The sequence below is a fragment of the Haemorhous mexicanus genome, chromosome 9 (assembly GCF_027477595.1).
Source record: "Haemorhous mexicanus isolate bHaeMex1 chromosome 9, bHaeMex1.pri, whole genome shotgun sequence".
In the NCBI taxonomy this organism is placed as follows: domain Eukaryota; kingdom Metazoa; phylum Chordata; class Aves; order Passeriformes; family Fringillidae; genus Haemorhous; species Haemorhous mexicanus.
The window spans coordinates 1,973,260-1,994,626 of NC_082349.1; the positions used below are offsets into that span (position 1 = coordinate 1,973,260).

General features: G+C 56.5%; 2 protein-coding genes across 2 annotated transcripts in view; both read right to left on the reverse strand.

Moving 5' to 3' along the window:
- Window positions 1–5,398, reverse strand: part of DNAJC6 (DnaJ heat shock protein family (Hsp40) member C6) — a 41,457-nt gene extending 36,059 nt beyond the window's left edge. The window contains exon 1 of the mRNA XM_059853598.1: window positions 5,289–5,398. Coding sequence (XP_059709581.1) covers window positions 5,289–5,310 — 22 coding nt within the window. The 5' untranslated portion in view covers window positions 5,311–5,398. The remainder of the gene's footprint in view (window positions 1–5,288) is intronic.
- A 1,711-nt stretch (window positions 5,399–7,109) lies between these two features.
- On the reverse strand, window positions 7,110–20,466 carry AK4 (adenylate kinase 4). Its single transcript, XM_059853599.1, has 5 exons — window positions 20,243–20,466; window positions 12,671–12,790; window positions 11,335–11,507; window positions 10,272–10,390; window positions 7,110–9,585 (listed from the first exon to the last, which is right to left on the reverse strand). Exons 1-5 carry the CDS (start codon window positions 20,385–20,387, stop codon window positions 9,471–9,473), a joined length of 672 nt encoding a protein of 223 aa, XP_059709582.1. The 5' UTR covers window positions 20,388–20,466; the 3' UTR covers window positions 7,110–9,470.
- Between the last annotated feature and the right edge of the window lie 901 nt (window positions 20,467–21,367).

The following is a 21,367-nucleotide window of genomic DNA, read 5'->3' on the forward strand; positions in this document are numbered from 1 at the left end:
CCAGCAGCCTTTCCCACTGCATTCCCAGAGGAGCAGCTTTCTCCTGCCCTGCATTCCCAGAGGGAGAGCAGGCCCATCTCCAGCAGCCCTGGAGCTGCAGAGGAAAACTCCCCCCTTGTGCAGGATCCCTGCTCCAGCAGAACCACAGCTGGCACTGCAGGAGGGCTGAGCCCCCCTGGGATGGGACTGTGCCACCAGCCTGAGCCCCCCTGGGATGGGACTGTGCCACCACCCTGAGCCCCCCTGGGATGGGACTGTGCCACCACCCTGAGCCCCCTGGGATGGGACTGTGCCACCACCCTGACACACAGGGGTTCAGCTCCTGCTCTGACTCTGCCAGTGGTTTGTTTTCTTTTTTTGTACTATTGCATTTGTATTTTTAATTTTCCTGGTAAAGAACTGTTATTCCTATTCCCACATCTTTACTTAAGAACCCCTTAATTTCAAAATTATAACAATTCAAAGGGAGAGGGTTTACATTTTCCATTTCAGGGGAGGCTCCTGCCCTCTTTAGCAGACACCTGTCTGTTCAAACCATGACAATCCCCCTGTGCTGCTCTGGGACAGCCCCAGGATGTGGCTCCAGAGCCAGGAATTCCATCTCCAAGCAGTTTCCAGACTCGTGCTGGGATAAATCAGTGGGGTTTGGCCTGGAGTCAGGGATGCCACGTGGCTCCTCCCAGTGGATCAGGGAATGTTGTCCCTGCCTGCACAGGGAGCTGTCCCAGCCTGCCCTGGAGTGGTGGCTCCTCAGGCAGCAGAGCACATTCCCAGGGTGGGATGGGATGTTCCAGGGAAAATCTGGGATGGTTTGTGGGGGATCCAGGTGGAGAAAGGGGCATCAAATGATCCAACTCCTTCCTAACCCCCTCTACATTCAGGAATTCCAAAGTGCCTCTGCCTGTCCCATTCATCTCTAACAAAAAACAAAGGAGGTTCTGAGATGGTTTGGGCTGGGTTTAAATGTTAAACTCGACTTAACCTTCAGCAGAGGAAGCCTTGAGCCTTTGCTGCAGTGAAAGCCAGCCCAGCTCTCAGGGCCTGGCTGGCAGCTGAGTGCTCCCTCTGAGGATGCTCAGGATGACACAGGATGTGACAGATTTTCAGCCCTCCATATCTTTTACCCCATCCTTTCCTCCCTGTGAGAGCATTAACTCCCCTGCTGGGTCAGCACATCTTTCATTCCTTGCCTTTCAGTCTTGTTAAAAAGCTGTCAGGGATGATCCACAATTTACTCATCCCAGCCCAGGACTTGGGTTTGGAATGCTCAAGGCTTTGCCTGGCTCCTCAGGCACGCTGAGCTGCAGAGCTGCCTGCCAAGGGCTGTTGTAGCTGCTAAAAACATCCAAGGTTCACAAAGGAAGAGCAGAAAGGGATGGGAAGTGGATCTATAAGAGGCCATTACATAGGAAATGCTGGCTCAGGAAGTCCCCAGCCTGCAAAATGTTGGAAAATCAGAGGCTGCACAGCCATTCACCATCAGGTATTTTGGTAAAAATCAGATATTTCGTGGCCTGACTGCTGTTTGTTCATCATTTCCCATTCACTGTGAGGGAAGGGGTTAAAGCCTGAGGAAAATCTGGGCCCTGGGTGTTGTCTACACTGGAAAATGGCTGGTGGAGAGTACAGGGAGGAAAATTATACAACCAAGTGTCATGGTGGGGTTGCATCAGCTGCAGCTGCTGAGCTCAGAGTCAGGCCCCAGCAGCAGAGAACTCCATGGGAATGGCCAGGTCGTGGTCTCAGGTAGCTCTGAGCCCTCAGGGAAATCAGATTTTCCATGAGAACAGAGGGAGATCCCAGCTGGGGCTGCCATCCCTTCCCCAGGATGGATGTAGGGGGGGTTCCTGAGGGGGAATGATGGGTTCTCACTCCAGGCCTCACTGGGATGGACTTTCCTGGGTGGAGATTTAAGAGAGGCCCAGGGCAGGAAGATAGAGAAGGATCTGGCAGCACAGGAAAGTTGGCCAGAAACAACACAGCCCCATTGATGTGGTTCTACCTTCTGCCACAATTTAGGTTTTTACCTAAAACTAACAGGAAAAATTATATTATTAAAGCTTTGCTACTCTGACTGATATAAAATATTCTAATATTGTATTTGTCTCAGCTTGTGGTGACTTGCAGGTCCTGACTGAGGCAGTTTGGGTTCAGGTTTATAAATGAGCATCACTTCCACAGGGTTCCTCCAGCAGACCCCACAGGGCTGCTCGTGCTCTCTCCCACATCCTGGTTTTAATCCATGTGTTCCCTGAGCTTTGGGATGTTCTTCAAGGCACAGCACCCAGTTTGGTGTGGGAATGGATTTCAGCTAGCCCAGGGTGCCCAGAGCAGCTGGGGCTGCCCCTGGATCCCTGGCAGTGCCCAGGCCAGGCTGGAGCAGCCTGGGACAGTGGAAGGTGTCCCTGCCATGGCAGGGTGGCACTGGGTGGGCTTTGAGCCCTTCCAACCCAAACACTCCAGAATTCCCTGGCTTTGGATGAAAATTCAGCTTGGGGACATCCTTGGGGACATCCCAGCCAGGGATCAGGCTGGGATTGTCCCTCTCCCTTCTCCTGGTGTCCATTTCCACCAGGACAAGTGACAAACCCCCCTTCAGCACTGGGTGGGTTCCTCAGGGTCACCCTGCTGGGAATGCTCTCCTGGGATGTCCCCAAGACCCAAATCCATGGAAAGCCCCGTGGGCACAGAGCTGGAGAGTGCTGACTCAGCTCTGAGCCCCGTGGCTCTGAAATAATTCAGTGGGAGCTCTGTGGGGATCCAAAACCTTCCCAAAGCTGGCAGGGGGGGAAGGAATGCCAGGAGGGAATGGGAGGAGAGCCTGGTGCACCCCACCCCTCACAGACATCAGGGAAACCTCTGCTGGATGACAGCAACCTGCTCTTCCTGCCAAGCTTCCTGTGAAAACTCTCACCTGGAAAAGGAAGTCAAATGGTTTTTAGGATAATTTCTTTTTTGCTTCCAATCATGATCTGGGGAAGTGAATAAATTCAAATTTTCCTGCATGGCAAAAGTCCCATTTCAGAGGATTTGGAGCAAATCCTGCCCCGGGTCTCAGTCTCCCTGCCTGATATTGCCCTGCACCCCTAATTTCTCCATCTCTTCCCTTTCCCAGCCTGAATTCAGGGATCTAAATTCCCATCCTTACTATTTCTGGCTGCTGAGGACAAGGAGTTATTCAAGAGAAAGAAATCCATATGTTGTTTTTGTCCATCAAACAGGACCTCATCCACTTTTGGGACTGTAAGAGCTCATAAAATACTGTTTCTACTTTGGTATAATAATATTTAAAATTGTAATAAAATACTAAACCCCTTGTAAAAACCTTAACATCATAGAATTATTAGTGGGAACCATTAATTATTCACCATTTCATATAAATAATAAATTCCTATTTATGGCACTTTAATTGGAGAGTTTCCCACGGCTGCTTTATGCACCCCTGAAGAAGCATCTATAATCCGATTTTTATGGGAATTACAGCATCTCTGCCTGCTACATCCACAGAATTCTGGAATTTCCAGGCCCTGTTCCCTAAACTCTGGGAGCTGTGGGTGGCTCTAGTGGTTTTTAGAGGTTTCCTGATCCCTGGAGCTCTGGCAGGGCTGGATTAATGGTTGCACTCGATCATCTCAGAGGGCTTTTCTCACCTGCATGATTTGGGGATTTTGGGATTTTGGGATTTTGGGAGAGGAGCAGCCACCCCTTTGAGTTGGGATGTTTGCCATGGGTGAGTTGCATCCTTTGCCACATCCCTGTAGTGGTGCCAATCCCAATTCCCATCCCGAGGGCAATCCCAGCCCCTGAGCAGAGCCAGGCATGCTCGGGGTGGGTTGAGCCCCAACATCCCAACTCCCACCCCAAAACCTGCCTGGCACCTCTGGCTCCCGGGCTCTGCCCCCTACAATCCCTCACCTCCCTTCTCCCAGCACCTTTTCCCAGCGGAGCAGGAGGGATTGGAGCAAATCCTGCCCCAAACCTGCGGCTCCGGGCCGGGATTAGGCTGCGCCGGGGATTAGTTGGGTCAGCAATTCAGCGCTGCCGCCAAGAGCCCGGCTCAAGGACAAACCCGGTGCCTCCTTAAGGGCTGCAGCCTCTCCAAAATGCTGCATCCCTCGGCCGGGAGCGTTCCCGGGATGCAAACAAGGCGGCTGTGCCACGGCTGGCTAAATTTAGAGGCACCGGTGTCGCCGTCACGCCGCCTGTGCCGCCGGAATCGCTCCGTGCGCCGCTTTTATGGGATTTATTTTATTTTTTTCTCTCTTCTCAGGCTATGACTAAGAGAAATCCACATTTGGAGGGATAGCAGAAGATGGAGGCCCTGGTCCAGCTGCAGAGGGAGAATAAAGTCGGGAGTTTTCAGACCTGAGGGTTCGCCCAAAACATTCCTCACCCTCCTCCTCCTCCTCCTCCTCCTCCTCCTCTTTCTCCCTCTCCTCCTTCCTCCTCCTCTCCCCGGCAGTATCCAAAACAAGACTATGATAATGATAGGCACAAGCACAGCAGCCAGACGGGAATTATGGGCTGTTTTCCAGCCGTGGGGGGATAAAAACCTACCTGGAGCCGTGGGGGAGCCCGGGCAGCGCCGTCCCCTCCCGGAGCGCCCGCCCGGGGCTGCCTCAGCAGCGCCCAAGCCGAGGCAGCGATGTCCGCATTTACCTACGGACTCCGGCTATTTTTTGGCCCGAAATAGGGATTTTTTTAAAGGCAATGCGGCCCTGCGCTTGCCTCGGCGTAGCAGAGGGGGGGGTTGAAGGTCAGCTTCCCGCTGGATTGGCAGGGAAAGGCCGGGATCAGCATTGGATGGCAGCGTTTGTGCGCTGCCACCGCCGCCAATGCCCCTCCCGCAGCAGGTCTGACTCCGGCCGCAGGGAAGCCACACTTATTATTTTAAGCCGGAAAATCCCCTTCTCTCCATTCCATGGGCCCGCAGAGCTCCCAGGCAGCCCTGAAAGCGCAAACCCCAATTTTGGGGTGCGAGAAGAGGTGCCCGTGCTCCTGGCGGGCACCGCGGGGCCGGCGCAGCCCGGGGGTACCCAGCACTCCATGCCCAGGTACCCATCCCCAAATCCCGGCTCCTCGCCTTCCCTGCCCGGCCGAGCAGTTTGGGGTGCGATCCCTTCCCTGTGCCCCGTTACATAACCGGCTGCAAAGCGGGGAATCCTCCCCATGCCGGGATGCCGGCGTGCCTTCCCCGGTTACTCAGCACAAACGGGCCCTCAGCACCCCCAGTTTTCTCGCGCTCCCTCTCTCCGCTTTCCCACGAGCTCCGGGGAGCTTTTCCTTACCTGGCTGCTCGGGCCCGTGCATGCTGCGGCTGCGGGGGCTGCGGGAGCGGTGCCGAGCGTGTCCCGCACGCCGCTCTCCGCCCGGCTCCGCCGGCGGGGCCGCTCCCGGCCCGCCCGGGGCGCTGCTGCCGCCGCTGCCTGCGAGCTGCGTGCCGCTCCCGGGTTATTTTTGGGATTACAGAGACTCAGGGAAGGATGGGGATGGAGGCAGACATATCACACCGTCTAAAATGTGGCCTGGAGTGGGATCTGGAGTCTGCGGCGCAAACATCACCAGGGGCTTTTTTGTTTGTTTTCCTTGATTTTTTTTTCTTTCCCTTGGCTGCGTGCTTTTTCATTTTTCCTTTTTTTCCCCGTTTTCCTTGCTCTTTTTTTTTCCTCGTTTTTTTTTTCTTTTCCTGTGGTTTTTTTTTTTTTTTTTTTTTCCATTTTCCTTGCTTTTCCCCCCCTTTATTTATTTATATTTTTTTTCTGGAGAATGCTGAATGCTGCTGGATGGGCTCAGCAGGGATGTCACTTGTCCAAGCTTTGCAGCCCCGGGAATGGGGCTGATCCAGGCACACCTGGGGCACTTCCCTGAGCATCAGGCAGACAAACACTTCAGTGATGTTGTAAACAAATATTTTTAATCATGGAATCATTTGGGCTGGAAAAGCCCTCTCAGATCATCGAGCCCAGCCATGCCCAGCCCTGCCAAGGCCACCACTGTTCCCAGGTGCCACATCCACAGGGGTTTTAAATCCTTCAGGGGCTGGGACTCATCCACCCAGGGCTGGGCACCCTTTCTGTGAAGAAATTTTCCCGAATGTCCAACCTGAGCCTTCCCTGGTGCAATTTGAGGTCGTTTCCTTTTGCTTTCCGTTCCAGCCGGGGCTGAGGTCAGGCTGCGGGGTGGGGACGTGTCCCCTGTGCCCTCCCAGCTCCCCCGGTGGCACTCGGGGGAAGCCGAGCCTTTGATCCCAGCTGGATTTTGGCTCATATTCCTCTGCTTTTTGACCTCCCAGCTTTTGTTTTCAGACTGAGTTCATATTCCAGCTTACGCTGATATTTTTCCTCCTCGGATTTCTCTGCCCGCACATCCCCGCTCCGCCTCCGGATTGTCACGACCCTGAATCGCGACATCCCCCCGCCGGCCGGGGCTCTCCCCCACCTCCCCGGCAGCAGATTCCCGGTTTATCACCTTGTTTTCCCACTCTGCCATCATTCCCGAGGCTCTGCTCACTCCAAACTGGGAGTGCCCCGAGCTGTTACTCGGGAATGACAGCGGCAAGCGAGCTGGTGGCACTGGGAGGAGGCACTGCAGCTCCGGGAGCTCAGTTCCAGATCCCGGTTCCCAATTCCCAATTCCCAATTCACTCGGGATGGATTACCCGGGGCACAGAACACGGCCTGAGCCTCCCTGTCCAATGCTCCGCGGGAATTTTATCGGGGAGAAGTTAAAAAGGGAATTAAAACCACTTCATGTGCAGGGGGTGGATTGAATTGGGCTTTGAGGACTTTCCCAACCCACACCAGGCTGGGATTCCAGGATTCCGGAATTCTGGGATTCTGGGATAAGGATGGGAGGGCTGGAGCAAATGGCTGCATCCAAACTGGGTTTTTAACCAATATTTAGGATTATATGGAATAAAGGACCCAAAGAGCTGCGCTGTGTCCAAGCCCAAAGCCTGAGGGCTTTCCCACCTTCAGGCAGGGATGCTCTGACTCCTCTTCTTCCCCTCTCCTCCTCCTCCTCCTCAGCTCCTGCAAAGGAACTCCAGGTCAACACTGCCCTGCTGCCTTGGCAAGGCATGGCCCACACAGACTGTGCCAGCACAGGGATCAGCAGGAGAAAAATCTTTATTTACATCTCGAGAGCAGTAACACAGCTGCAGCGATTCACCGGGAAGAAACTCCGGGAAGAAAACTCCGGGAAGAAAACTCGGCGTGACATTCCAGGGGGGAGAGAGGCTCCTCCCTCCACACAGTATCTCGGGTCGGTACAAAATTGCTGTGGCTTTACAAAACGCTTGGGGTTCACAGTAAAATACCGAAGGGGAGCACGGCAGGGGCACAGCCAGGGACAAATTCCCTGCTGGGATTTGGTCTCGGAAAATGCAACAGGTCTGGTAGAAAATTCCAGCCCGAGGGCCGGATGCATGCACAGCCAAGGGATTTCTACACCAATTACAGGGCTGAAAGCTTGGAAAAGGCATCTGCAGACCTGTCCTGTGCTGGGCTGCATGGAATTCTCTCTTCAGGAGGAATTTTGCAGGAGGGAAGGACAGGACACAAGGACAGGGCAAGGCAAAGCAGGGATCAGCCCCTCTGCCTGGCACTCAGCTGCTTTTACAGCCTGAAAAAAAACCCCTAAAACCTCCTCCCCTCCTGCCCAAAGCTGTTCCAAAGAAAGCTGCACACAGGTTTTGGCTGTTTCGGGATTTGTGTCTAAAACCAGCCCAGACTTTCATCCCAGGGTTGTGGGAAAATCCCAAATCTCTCTAAAATAGGCTTTCACTGCCAGCTGGAAGATTTGCAGCCTCCCAGCAGCAGGGCATGGAAAGGCCTCCTGGGACAGCAGTGACACCTGACAATCCCTTTGTTCCCACCTGGAAAATTCCCACCTGGAGCAGGGTGGGAGCACTTTGGCCTCTCCCCAGGCAGGGGTGAGCAGGGGGGATGTGGGCAGGGATCCCACTCTGGCTCCACTGGGGAGATCACCAGGATGAAGCAAATTTTAGGGGATCCTTGGTCAGCCTGAGGATGCTCAGCTGGGATAAGCAAACCCAGGCAGGAGCTGGAGTTTCACACCTGGAAAAAATCCCTAAAAAAATCCTGTCATTCCCCTTTCCCTGCTGTGGGCCACAGGGAAAATAAAGGAAAAATAAACCCAGGGACATCCAGCAGCAGAAAGGAGCTCTGATTAACCCCAGAGGTGCCAGGTTCCTGCCCTCCTGTGAGCCCCCCTGGCAGAAGCAGAATTCCCTGCAGATCCAGCAACTCCATGCACAATTCCCAAAAGGTGATGCTAAAATTCAGCACTGTTTGTTTGTTTGTTTGTTTGTTTTAAACCTTTACAAATACGCATCTTGCTTTTGTTTTCTTCTTTTCTTAAATATATAGTTTATAAAATAAGGCAACTTGAGGAGACCAGAACTGTCCCCATTGCTCAGGAACTGCCTCCTACACAAAGAGGGTGACAGTACTTCCAGTTGAGAAAAGCCCAGCCCCACCACAACCCAAGGATGCTGAAAATCGTGGGAAAACACCTGGGCATGGCCCTGGCTGCATCCCAAGGAAGGAAAGATCTCTGGGATTTCATGGGGGGGAGTCACTTTGCAGGAGCAGCTGAAGGGACCCCCTGGCCAGGGGACCTCGGGGACAAAGGCAGCACAGAAGATGGAATGAGCTGATTCCTCCCCAGAACTGAAGCACACGTGGAGATAAATCTTTGGGAGAAACTCTTAGGACTTTGCTGTCTTGTAGTATTGAAAGCTATAAACCAGGAAAGCACAAAGTAGTGCAGCTCATCCCCAGCCCAGGTCCTGCTGAGTGTCACAGCATTCCATGAAAACCTGGACAGCAGCTTTTCCAGCGGGGAATTCAGCTCTCCCCGTGGAAGGAGTACAAGGGAGAGTTTCACCTCCAAGGTTTTGCCTCTTTGTATTCATGCTGGAAATGTGAGCCACACACCTCTCAGCTTTGTAGCACACACGTTTCCCACCTTGCTCCCAAAATTCCCACTGGGCTGAGTGTTGCTTTCTAGAGCTTTATTTCTCTGAGAAATACATTTAATAGAAAATAATTTATAGAAAAAAACCACCTCAGCCTAGAGAGTCCTCAGCAGTAAATGGTCCCGTGGAGCAGCAGGATGGCACGTGTGGGCTCAGCCAGGGATTGGGGCTGGAAAGGGATGGCAAGGACACCATGGCAAAGCTGTGTAAACCTGGAATGACCAATGCCCCCGTCAGCACCACCAATCCAGGATGGACCACGGGCAGGAAAGCTCCATAGCCCCAAAAGAGGGGAAAAAAACCCTTATTCCAGCAGGCTTGACCTTCCAAACAAAGATCTGGTCCTGGCCTGTAGCTGGTAGCCAACAATGTCACCCAGCCGTGAGCACCCAAGCCCAGCACAGCCCTGGCACTGCACTGGCAACCAAATCCAGGATGGAATGAGATCCTGGTGCTTGGCACGGGCTGGTTAGTGCTCCTCCTCCGAGAGGATGGGGGGGATCCTGCTGGACAGCAGGGTGTACACGTAGGGCCAGATCTTGTTGGTCTCTGTGCCAGAGAAGGAGTGAAGGATGCCCCTGCTCCTGGAAGAAAGGTGGGAGAAGTCAGGAGAAGCCCATCCCAGCCAAGGCAGCTTGGACAGGGGTAGTGGAGGTGTCCCTGCCCATGGCAGGGGATGGAATGGGATGGGCTTTAAGGTCCCTTCCAACCCAAACCATTTCGGGATTCTGTAATTGTCCCCCTTCTCCTGCAAGGGAAACTTTGGCCCCCCCATGTGCTTAAAAACACTCCTGGGCTGCTACTCCCTTTGAGCAGCAGGTTTACCACCCTACAGCAATCCTGCATTCCCAAACTGGCCAGGGAACAGCAGCCCCACAGGGACAGCAGCCCCACAAGGGCAACAAGCCCTGGCACCCCCCTGTGCTCCCAGCAGATCCATCTGAGCCAGTGCTGGGGTCTCTCCCTTCTCCTGCCCTCCTGCCAACCTCCCTGTGCTTCACCCAAACCATTTGGTGCCCTGGATGGATTTTTCATGGCATGTCCCACCTGGATCTAGGCCAAAGTCCCCCTCCCATGTGATGAGCCCAGCAGGACCAACAGGAGCTGGGAATTTCTCTGGATCACCCTCCTTCCTCCACGGGAGGCCCCATCCAGGCTCAGGGCTTGGCACAAAAATCTGCCAGGGACCTTTGGGATGTGGGCAGGGCACAAAGAGCCTTGGTGGCTGTTCTGAGAGCCCTGCTGGGGGTTCTGCTCGTGCCCAACTCACTTGTAGAGCTCTATCACGGGCTTGGCAGCATCTTTGTACTTCCTGAGGCGTGCAGCCACGGCCTCGGGCCGGTCGTCCTCGCGCTGCACCAGCGGCTCTCCCGTCAGGTCATCCACACCCTGGGGGACACAGAGCACACAGGGACCTCAGCACCCCAGCACCCTGGGGGACACAGAGCACACAGGGACCTCAGCACCCCATCACCCTGGGGGACACAGAGCACACAGGGACCTCAGCACCCCAGCACCCTGGGGGACACAGGGACCTCACCCATCCCATCACCCGCCCTGCAGCTGCCTCAGGCCTCATCCTGGTCATGCCTCAGGGTTTGGCTTTTCTATGTTTCACATTCTGTGCTGCTTTAGTTTGTGGGTCTGGGCTTCACATCAGGGCATGGTGAGCTCTGCACAGAGCAGGGAGACAAAACAATTCCTGCTCCAGCTGGGCACCAAGGACAAATGAGCCAAATCTCAGCCCAGGAGCACAAACCCCGTGGGCTGGAGAGAGAAAAACAAGCAGGGTGGGAGTGCCTGGGCTAAAGCTGGGCTGGGACAATGAACTGCAAGGTGCAAATGGAGCAGAGCTGATCCCAGGGAGAGACCCCGTGCCCGGCCGTGCATTTTGGGGCCATTTTGGGTCATCTTGGGTGCAGCCCTGGCTGGGCTCTGGTGCTGCCCAAGGTGGATCCATGGAGGAGATCCTTGGAATCAATCCCTGCTTTATTCTGGAGCTCTGTCCTGTCTCTGCTCCAGGGCAGCCTGCACAAGGCATCACTGACTGCATGAATCCCGCTTTCCTCAGGAAAGTTTAGCACAATTCCTCAGAACAATTCCTCGGGAATGTTTAGCACAGTTCCTCAGGAAATTTTAGCACAGTTCCTCAGAACAGTTCCTCAGAATGTTTAGTTCAACCCCCCAGACCATTTGGCACAGTTCCTCACGGCGCTCAGCCCTTCTACCCAGGATCACACCCCCGGAGCTCCATCAGCATCCCAGCTCCTGCAGAGGGAGGATCCCTCTCCGCGGTTTCCCTTCCGTGGGTTCCGTGGGCTCGGGGCTCTCACCCGGGTCAGGGGAGGGTTGAAGTCCATGTTGTAGACGCGGCCGCTGGCGGGGTGCACCCAGCGGGCGCTCAGGCGATCCTTCAGCGTCTCGAAGGGGATATTCAGGCTGATCACCAGGTCCAGCTGGCAGATCCCATCCAGAGCCTTGGCCTGCCCCAGCGTCCGAGGGAAACCTGGGCGGGCACAGGGACGGGAATGAGCGGCTGGAAAGCAGCGGGATGGAGCCAAAGCCATCCCCGAGGCAGCTCCGGAGCCGCGGGCCCGGCCCCGCTGCGGCACAGGCGGTGTGAGAGGCAGGCTCCGCCATATGGCTCCGGGAAAAAATAGCTCCTGCAGCGGCGGCGGCTCCGAAATGTGACACCCGGGCTCAGCTGGTGCCTGCTGTCCCCGCACGGGGGCTGGGGGCAGGCAGGGGGACACAGGCAGTGGCAGAACACGGATGAGCGCTGGAATGATGAGGGAAAATGTGAAGGGATGGCACAGAGTGCTGTGCACAGGGTGGGGACGAACTGCTGGTGGATGTGGAGGACATCAGGGAGACTGCAGTGAAAGGCTCCTCTCCTCCTTGGGACAGCCAGTGAGCAGCTGGAGCAGAGAATTCCAGAATGCCAGATGCTTTGGATAGGAGGGGACTTTAAAGACCTGAAGGGAGCCCACAAGAAAGATGGAGAGGGATCTTTTACAAGGGCCTGGAGGTTTGGGACACAGGGAATGGCTCCCACTGCCAGAGGGCAGGGATGGATGGGAGATTGGGAATTGTTTCCTGGCAGGGTGGGCAGGCCCTGGCACAGGTGCCCAGAGCAGCTGGGGCTGCCCCTGGATCCTGGCAGTGCCCAAGGCCAGGTGGGAACACCCTGGGCTAGTGGAAGGTGTCCCTGCCCATGGCAGGGGTGGCACTGGATGAGCTTTAAGGTCTCACCCAATCCAAACCAGTCTGGGATTCTTTGATTCTCATTCCATGGCCAGGGATCCCAGGCCCTGCCTGTCTGCCCTCAGCACCTCCCATCCCTTCACCTCAGGTGGCTTTTGGGCTGGGATGGAGGAGCTGCTGCACACACCCACACGTGAAGGAGAGAAGCTTTTCCTGGCATGCCTCCAGCCCTGCCCTGCTTTGTGGAACACCCAGCTCCTCTCCCTGCCCTTCCCTTTCCCGGCCACCTGCCAAGGGCTCAGCTGGACACGCACGTGCCGAGGCCAGCGGGACACGTCCCTGCCGCCAGGTCAGCTCCTGCCTCTCCTCCCACCTCCCCCTGCTGGCTTTCGTCCCTCCTGGGGCTCCCAAACATCGGGAACAAAGCAATGTCCCAGGGGGCTGGGATTCCCCCTCTGGACTCACCATCCAGCAGCCAGTGCTGCTCCTGCCGCTTCTGCAGCTCGGCCATCATCACGCGCGTGATGACGTGGTCAGGCACCAGCAGCCCTCTCTCCAGGTACTGCTGGGCCAGGGCTCCAGCTTCTGCTCCAGGCAAGAAAGAAAAACTGATTAAAAACCCAGAAATCACGACATTTCCACTTCAAAAATATCACTCCCCCTCAAATTCTGGCCTCCTCTGTCTGGGAGATTGTTGGCAGCGTCGCTGTGCCTGTGGTGGAAAGGCCACACGGTCCTTTTGGGGTGGAGGAGTGGGAATTCCTGAGATACCTGGGAGCAGGAGCGTGCTGAGCCTCAGCCAAACCAGGCTGGGGGAGAGAGAAGCCCTGGGTGTGCTCCTTTGGTTCGGGAGATGGCTCCCATGTGGGCACAGGTAAGGACTGTCCCAAACACCTGAGCCTGCTCCCCATCCCCAGGGCTGAAGGATTTCACAGTCTCCACTTAAGATAAGCTCAGGTAAGAAAATTATTGCCAAGATCACATCCTTGAGAGCATAACTGTGGTAATTGCAAGGTGAGTGCACATTCCTGGGCTCCTGCCTGGCCCTGCCTCAGCCCTCAGCCTCAGCTGCTTCTGGAAGCTGCAGAGGGACTGGGGACAAGGCCTGGAGGGACAGGACCCAGGGAATGGCTCCCACTGCCAGAGGGCAGGGCTGGATGGGAGATTGGGAACTGGGAATTGTTCCTGGGAGGGTGGGGAGGGGCTGGAATAGAATTCCAAGAGAAGCAGTGGCTGCCCCTGGATCCCTGGCAGTGCCCAAGGCTGGGTTGGAACACCCTGGGACAGTGGGAAGTGTCCCTGCCATGGCAGGGTTGGCACTGGGTGGGATTTAAGGTCCTTTCCAACACAAGCCATTCCATGATGGATGTCTGCCATTGTTTTCTTTCAGCCCCTCAGAAACATGAAGAAAACATTTGGAAAATGGGAATATTCTTTGTCCCTGTGTGTGACAAGCCCTGCTCCTGCCCCAGGAGAGCTCCAGCCCTTCCCCTTGGACCAGGACCCCACGGACATCTCTTCTGCTGTCTTCCCACAGCAGCTGAAATAGCCTTTGTCACCAGAAATGAACAATCCCCTGATCTATTTTTTGCACCCTTTCTGGTGAGGACAGCACATTTCAGCCCTCTCCAAGTGCGAGTCCTCTCTAAAAATAACCCCAGGATCCTGCACTGGAGGCAGCTCCGGCTCTCCAGGCTGCAGCGAGGTGTCCACGTGGGCAGCACCTGCACCTGGCTGGGGGGGAATTCCTCAGCTGCAGGAGGGGATTCTGCAAGATAAACAATTCTGGGAGAGAATTCATCTGTTCTAAGGGAAGAACCAGCCTGAGCAGGGGTCCAGTTCTGGCCCCTCAGTTTGGGAAGGACAGTGAGACACTGGAGCACATCCAGAGGGGCAGCGAGGCTGGAGAGGGGCTGGGAACACAAACCCTGAGAGGAGCCCCTGAGGGAGCTGGGGGTGCTCAGCCTGGAGAAAAGGAGACTCAGGGCTGCCCCCATCACTCTGCAGCTCCTGAAAGGTGCCTGTGCTCAGCTGGGCTGGGCTCTTTCTCCAGCAGCACTGACACAACCAGAGCACACAGCCTCAGGCTGCACCAAGGGAAATACAGGTTGGATAGCAGGGAAAATTTCTCACAGAAAAGTGAGAAAGTTCTGGAATGGCTGCCTGGGGAGGTGGTGGAGTCCCCATCCTTGGGTGTGTTTAATCAGTCTGGATGTGGCACTGGGTGCCAGGGTTGAGTTGGGGTGTTGGGGCTGGGTTGGACTCGATGGTCTTGGAGGTCTCTTCCAACCCAGTGATTCTGTGAATTCTGTGATTCTGTGAATCTGTGGATTCTGTGACACACTCCCAGGTTTAACCCAGAATCCAAAGAATCTGCCTGGAAAACGCTCAGATTTTTCCCTGCTGTGTGTGACGAGTCCTTCTCCCGGCACCAGAAGGGAGGTCCAGCCTCCTTCTCCTTGGAGCAGGGCCAGAAGTGCAGGATGCTGGAATCCAGCACCCAACCTGCCTGCGAGCGGGGCAGCGCTGACTCACGGGCTGAGTCACCGGGATCATCCCACTGCCTCCGATGCAGGCAGGAATTCCAGCTGGCCCCGGGCAGAAAACACCTTTTCCCAATGACAGCTTCTTTGTCACCTCCCAGACGTCACCACGCTCCCGCCTGGAGAGCCAAGGACACGGGGATGGAAAAAGCAGCCTGCGGGTTGTGCAAACAGCACGGAGCCCTGAGGGCATCAGCGTTACAAAACCAGGGTTTGGGATTTTTGAATATTTATTGATGTGGTCTGTGCAGCGCCAGAGCTCACAGGGAATGAGCTCACTGCGGGGCTGGGCTGCTCCGGGGGGAGCCGGGAGCTGCCACACCAGGTGTGACTGTCACCTGAGGGGGGATGGACAGCCAGGGGACCAGGAGCTGTCACACAGGGTCTGGCTGTTACCTGAGGGGGGATGGACAGCCAGGGGACCAGGAGCTGTCACACCAGGTGTGACTGTCACCTGAAGGGGGATGGACAGCCAGGGGACCAGGAGCTGCCACACCAGGTGTGACTGTCACCTGAGGGGGGATGGACAGCCAGGGGACCAGGAGCTGCTGGGCAAGGTCTGGCTGTCACCTGAGGACAGATGGACATTCAAGGGACCAGGAGCTGCCACACCAGCAGCACACTGTCACCTGAGCAGGGATGGCCATCCCAGGAGCCTGGAGAGGCTACGTGAGGTCCGGCTGTCACCCCAAGGAGGGATGGCCATCCCAGAAGCTGCCACACGAGGTCTGGCTGTCACCCCAAGGAGGGATGGCCATCCCAGGAGCTGCCACACGAGGTCTGGCTGTCACCTGAGGCCAGATGGCCGTCCCAGGGAGCAGCTGTGGCTCAGCAGGGCTGCTGGAGCCAGGCCTGGAGCTGCAGGCCAGGAACCCCCCGAGGCAGAGCCGGGGCTGGGAAGGGAGTGTGGGAACCCAGCAGAGCCCTGCTGCCCCGGGGCTGCAGCTTTCCCACGCCCCAGGACAGACGGACAGCTCTCCCAGGCTCCACCATGGACAATCCCTGCTGCTGCCCTGTCCCCTCCGTGTGTGAAGCTCCTGGAGCTTCTCCCTCCTCCCCAGCACTGCCCCATCTCCTCTCTCCGAGGAGGAGCAGCCCTGGACTTGCAGGAGGACCTGCAGGGCTCTCCAGTCCCCCAGGTGTGCTGAGAGCCCCAGCCCAACCTCGCAGCCATTTAAACTCCAAATTTAACCTTTGCCATCCCCTTCCCAGCCCCCAGCCCCACGGAAAACCTCCGTCCCAAAGGGGAGCAGGGGCTGGGAGCCCTTCCTGAGCAGGGAGGGAGATCCTGGCCCCCACCAGGAGCTGGGGCTCACCCATAGCACCAAACCCCCCTTGCTGGGCTGGTCACAGGGGGTGCAGGCTTTACTCTGCACTTATTCCAGGGAGCAAAGGGCTTTTCAGTGTGCTGAGCTCCACCCAGCCTTCCAAGTGCTGCTTTAATCCCATCAATCTGATGACTGGGGGTTTAATCTGCCCTGAAACTCACGGGACTCCCAGCTCTCTGTGGCTCCCCCCACGTGACCTTGATCTGTCCCCAAGGGAGGTGTCCCAGCCCTGAGGGACAATTGATGATAATAACAGGTCAGTTCTTTGAGACTATTGAAAGAGAAGGGAGTTTAGGTTGTTGGGGTTTTAATTTTTAATGATTTTATTAATTATTTTTGAGATTTTGAAGTCATTTTTAAGAATTGGAGAGGTTTTTATGAATGGTAAATACTGGAGAACTTTAGGGATTGTTTGTTGACTTAATGTGGGGGTTTTTGTAATTTTTTTAAATTAATTTTTTAGGCTATTAAAGGGGCTTTTTTAGGGATTACTGGTTTATTTAGATGGGATTGGGGTTTTTTTAAGTTAGTTTTAGAACAGTGAGTGTATTTGTGGTTTTTATTAAAACTTAATTTTAGTTTTATTTTCAAAGTTAGTTTTAGAACAGTGAGTGTATTTGTGGGTTTTATTAAAACTTTATTTTTAGTTTTATTTTTTTATTGAGATAATAAGGGGATTTTTTAAATTGTAATTTTTTTAATAATAAAAGGAGGCATAATTGCGGTGGGGGTTTTTTTTAGGTTTTTTAATTGCAATTATAGATTTATTTTGTAGGTATAGAGTGGTATTTTTTATATTTGTATGTTGTACGGTATTTGTAAGGGACATGTCCCAGCCCTGAGGGATGTGTCCCAGCCCTGAGGGATGTGTCCCAGCCCCAAGGCCACCCAGCAGCACTCAGGGCCAGGCAGGACAGGCTGGAGGAGAAGCTGTTCCCAAACACAGCCTCCAGGCCTGCAGCACAACCCTGGACTTTCTCCCTACCCAAAGCCTTTTCCAGGATTTTTTTCCCCCATTATTTAGGCTACAGCAGCCCAATCTGGAGCTGACAGAGAGGAGGAATCCTGGGGTGAAAAGGGCACCAATGCACCACCTCAGTTAAACCACAGCAGATGTCACCCCAGTTTTGGGACATTTTCCTGGCACAGATGCTGCACCCACCCTGCCCTCAGCATCAGGAGGTGATTTTGGGCAGCAGGAGCCTGATGTGGCCCCAGATTCAGGCTTGCAGGGTGGACAGTGGGGTGTGAAAGGTGCCTGTGCTCAGCTGGGCTGGGCTCTGTCTCCAGCAGCACTGACACAACCAGAGCACACAGCCTGGAGCTGCACCAAGGGAAATACAGGTTGGATAGCAGGGAAAGGTTTTTTTCCAGAAAGGGGGATAAAGTTCTGGAATGGCTGCCCAGGGAGGTGGTGGAGTCCCCATCCCTGGGTGAGTTTAACAAAGCCTGGGTGTGGCACTGGGTGCCAGGCTTGAGTTGGGGTGTTGGGGCTGGGTTGGACTCAATGGTCTTAGAGGTCTCTTCCAGCCCAGTCATTCTGTGAGTTCTGTGAACTCTGTCTGGAGGGCAACAGGCAGGACTGGAGAGATCCCTGTGGCCAGAGCACTGCTCCCACACCCAGGGATACAGTAGGGACCTGTGGAAAAGCAGGGACTGTCTGGCTGCATCCCTGGGCTCAGCTTTGGCCACCAACCAGGCCAGTGTGGCCAGCGAAGGCCACAAGCTGTGGGAAAGGTGTGGAGAAGGGCTGTGGGGCCAGGCTGTGCACAGCCCACATCCCCCAGGGAATTCTGTTTTCTGCATGCCTTGGTGGATGCTCACGGAGGAAATCTGTCACGAGGAGGGGACAGGAGCCACTCCTGGCTCCAAGAGAGCACCTGACAGGGAGCAGTGGGATGGACACAAGATGCACAGACCCTCAGCCAAAGCCAGGACAAGCAATTCAGTTGTTTGGCAAACGAGCTGCAGAGTCCTGCTGAGACCTGGGGACGCTGCCAGCACCAGAGATAACCACCTGGGTTCCGGGGCAAGTGCTGGCCAAAAAAATGGCTCGCCACCCTCCAGCACCCCTGCCTGGCACCAAAACACAGCCTGTAAGTTTTCCAAGGTGTTACAAAGGCCTTTTCCCAAGCAGAGCAGCCACTTGCTGACAGGCACTAATTAGGAGACACACAGCTGGGGGCGGATGTGCTGGGGCACAACTCCAAGCCCTTCAGCAGCAGCCGTGCACTCAGCTGCTTCACCTGCCCCAAAAGTGAATCTTTGTTCCCTGAGACTGCTGCGACCAGCTCCAGCAGCAGCCTGGAATGCTCTCCGTGCTGGGAACTCAGCCTTCCTCCAGCAGCAGGAGCCCCCCGAGCCCTCAGCCGTGGCCACTTCATGCCTGGCAGTGGCCAGCAGGAAAATCCCTGGGGCGCTGACACACCAGGCCAAGATCCCTGTACAAACACAGGATTCACAGTTGCCTTTGGGATGGTGAGCCTGCAATGGGTCTGTTGGCTCTGCAGAGCCCCGGCTCCCCTAAAGCACAAAGCCGGTGACGCAGCTGACAAACTTGGGAAGAGGAGCTGCTTCCACCTCGTTTCCCCGGAGCACAGTCATGTAACAGCTTGTCCAAAGCAAATAGCAGAAAAAACAAAAACAAAAACTAAAAAAAAAAAACAAATAGCTGGAGCTCACTGAGAGCTGTTACAGAGGCTGAGTCAAAGGTGGGACCCAAATGTCACGCCAGATGAACCAAACCACGGCTGGTTTCCTTCTGAGTAATTTTCCCTGCATTTCTCCCTGTTGTTTCCTTGTGAATGTACCCAAAACACCTTCAGCTAACCCTTCTTGCTTCTCAGTGTCCCCAGAGGAGCTCTGTGGCAAGAGCATGGACTGAAAAGTGAAGTTGGGGACAGTCAGTGGCTCAGAGCTTGGCTGTGGCAGTTCCCGGGTGGGCACCGTGCTGCCCCTCTCCACACGCTGCACCTCTGCTTGCTTTTCAGCCCGGCTTTCTGTCCTTCAGCCAAAGCCCTCACAGAGATTTTCCAAATTTTGAGCCTCCCTCTAAAGAAAACATTATTGTCCTTTTTATTTACAAAAGGAAATCTGGGTATTTTTACATGAGCGACCAGCGCAGAGCTGCGTGCAACGCCCCTGTCGGACCATGCACCTCTCCAAAACCTTACCCTGCCTAATTTTCCTCCCTGTTTTTGCCATCCTTCTAAAATAGAAATCACTTCCAAATCCTCTCGGCTTGTTTTGCATCGACGCCGTTTCACCGTTCCCCTGCCCGGTGAGTCAGCTTCCCCCCCGGGTCGGTGTTTCACACGTTAGCAGAGGACAGAAGGAAGTGTTGGGAAAAGACCCGCGCCGGGATTGCCCAATCCCGCGGAGCTGGGGCTCAGCACGGCCTCTCCCGAGCCGAGCCTGGACCGGGAGCCCCTCACCGCCCGAGGGACGCAGGCACAGCACATCCCGGCTCCCAGGGGTTTGGATGTCGGACATGGGATAGGCAGCACTGCCCAGCCCTAGAAGCCGGGTGTGCAGGGGTGCCCGTGCGAGGTGGGCGCTGACACCCGTGTCCTGCAGCTCCCCGCTCCTGAGTCCCGGCCAGGGCAGCTGGTGACCCGCGGCGATATTCCCGGCAGGTTTTCCCTCCGGACAAACGCTCCTTCCCAATCCATCCGTGCCGCCGTGGGAATGCCGCAGCATTCCAGCCATCTGCCGTGCATGCCCGGCCGCCCCCCGGGGCAGGATGGAGTTATTAATAATAGCAGCACACCCGATCGCCCTGGGTGCGCAGCCAGCTGGGGTCTTCATCGGCCTCTCCTGAGCCGCGACCACCCAGCACAGCGATAACAAAACCATCGCACATCCACGGCACCCCGCGGCTTCCCATCCCGCTTTTCCCGAGCGGCTCCGTGAGCTCCGGCAGGAGGGAGCAGGCGATGAATGAGCTGTGCCAAACGCACGGGAAGAAAACAACCTGTGGTGCACCCGCCGCGGAGACGGATCCCCATCCGTCGCCGTCTCCATCCCGCTCCCACCTCCATCCTCATCCCTGCCCGATGCCCATCCCCACGCCGTCCCGGCGCTGCCCCGCCGGAGATGCGCGGGCAGGGACCCCCTGCTCCCGGTGCCGGTGCCGGTCCCGACGGGGCGGCCCCGCGGGCACTCACCGCCGCCGCCGCCGAGGCTCTCCCGCAGGAACTGCCCGCTGGAGAGGTGCTGGAGCCCGAAGCTGCGGGCGATCCTCTCGCACACCGTGCCCTTGCCCGAGCCGGGGGGGCCGAGCACCACGGCCCGCAGCAGCTTGGAGGCCATGGCCGGCTGCCGGCGCCGGAGCGCTGCGGGGCAGGACACGCGTCAGCCGCTCCGGCCGCGCTCCCCCCGCACCGCCCGGACACATCAGCAGGGCGGGGGGACCCCGCGGCCGCTCCCCCCGCGCCGCCCGCCCGCCCCCTCGGGCCGCGGCACCCTGGGATTTGTAGTCCCGGAGCCGCCCGCGCATCCCCCGGCCCGACGGAGCCCCCGCGGTTCCGCACACCCCGGCCCGGCGCGTCCCGGTTCGGTGCATCCCGGCCCGGCGCACCCCGCTCGGGCACGTCCCGGCTCGCCGCGTCCCGGCTCCCCGAGCCGCGCCGCCCATGGAAGCGGCTCCCGGGGCACGTCCCGCACGCCCGGCACGGCCGTGCCCGCTGGGAGCCGGGGGGACCCACGGGGGACCGCGACCACCGGGGCGGGCACGGCGGCTGCGGCCGGCGGGTGCAACCGGTGGGACAGCCCCGCTGCGGACAGGCGGAACACGTGGGAGTGCGGGCTGGGATGCACGGCTGGAAACCACGGCCCGGAGAGGTACAACCTGTGGATGTACAGCTGGAAACCACAGCCTGGGAGGTACAACCTGTGGATGTACAGCTGGAAACCACAGCCAGGGAGGTACAGCCTGTGGATGTACAGCTGGAAACCACAGCCAGGGAGGTACAGCCTGTGGATGGCACACACACATACACACACACAGAGCCTGGAGGTGGTGTACAGCCTGCCAACAGCCTGGCACGGCACAGCCCGCCGTGCCCAGGGGCTGCTCAGCGCTGGTGACACCGCGGGGAGTGTCTGTGTCACCCCTTGTGTGTGCGTCTGTGTCACTGTGCGTGTTCGTGTCACTCGCTGTGTGTCTGTACGGGACTGCCTCTGCGTGTGTCGTTCCTTGTGTGTGCGTGTGTCACCCGCTGCGTGTGTGCGTCCCTTCCTCAGTGCATATGTCACTCCCTCTGTGTCTATGTATGTGTCACTGTGCGTGT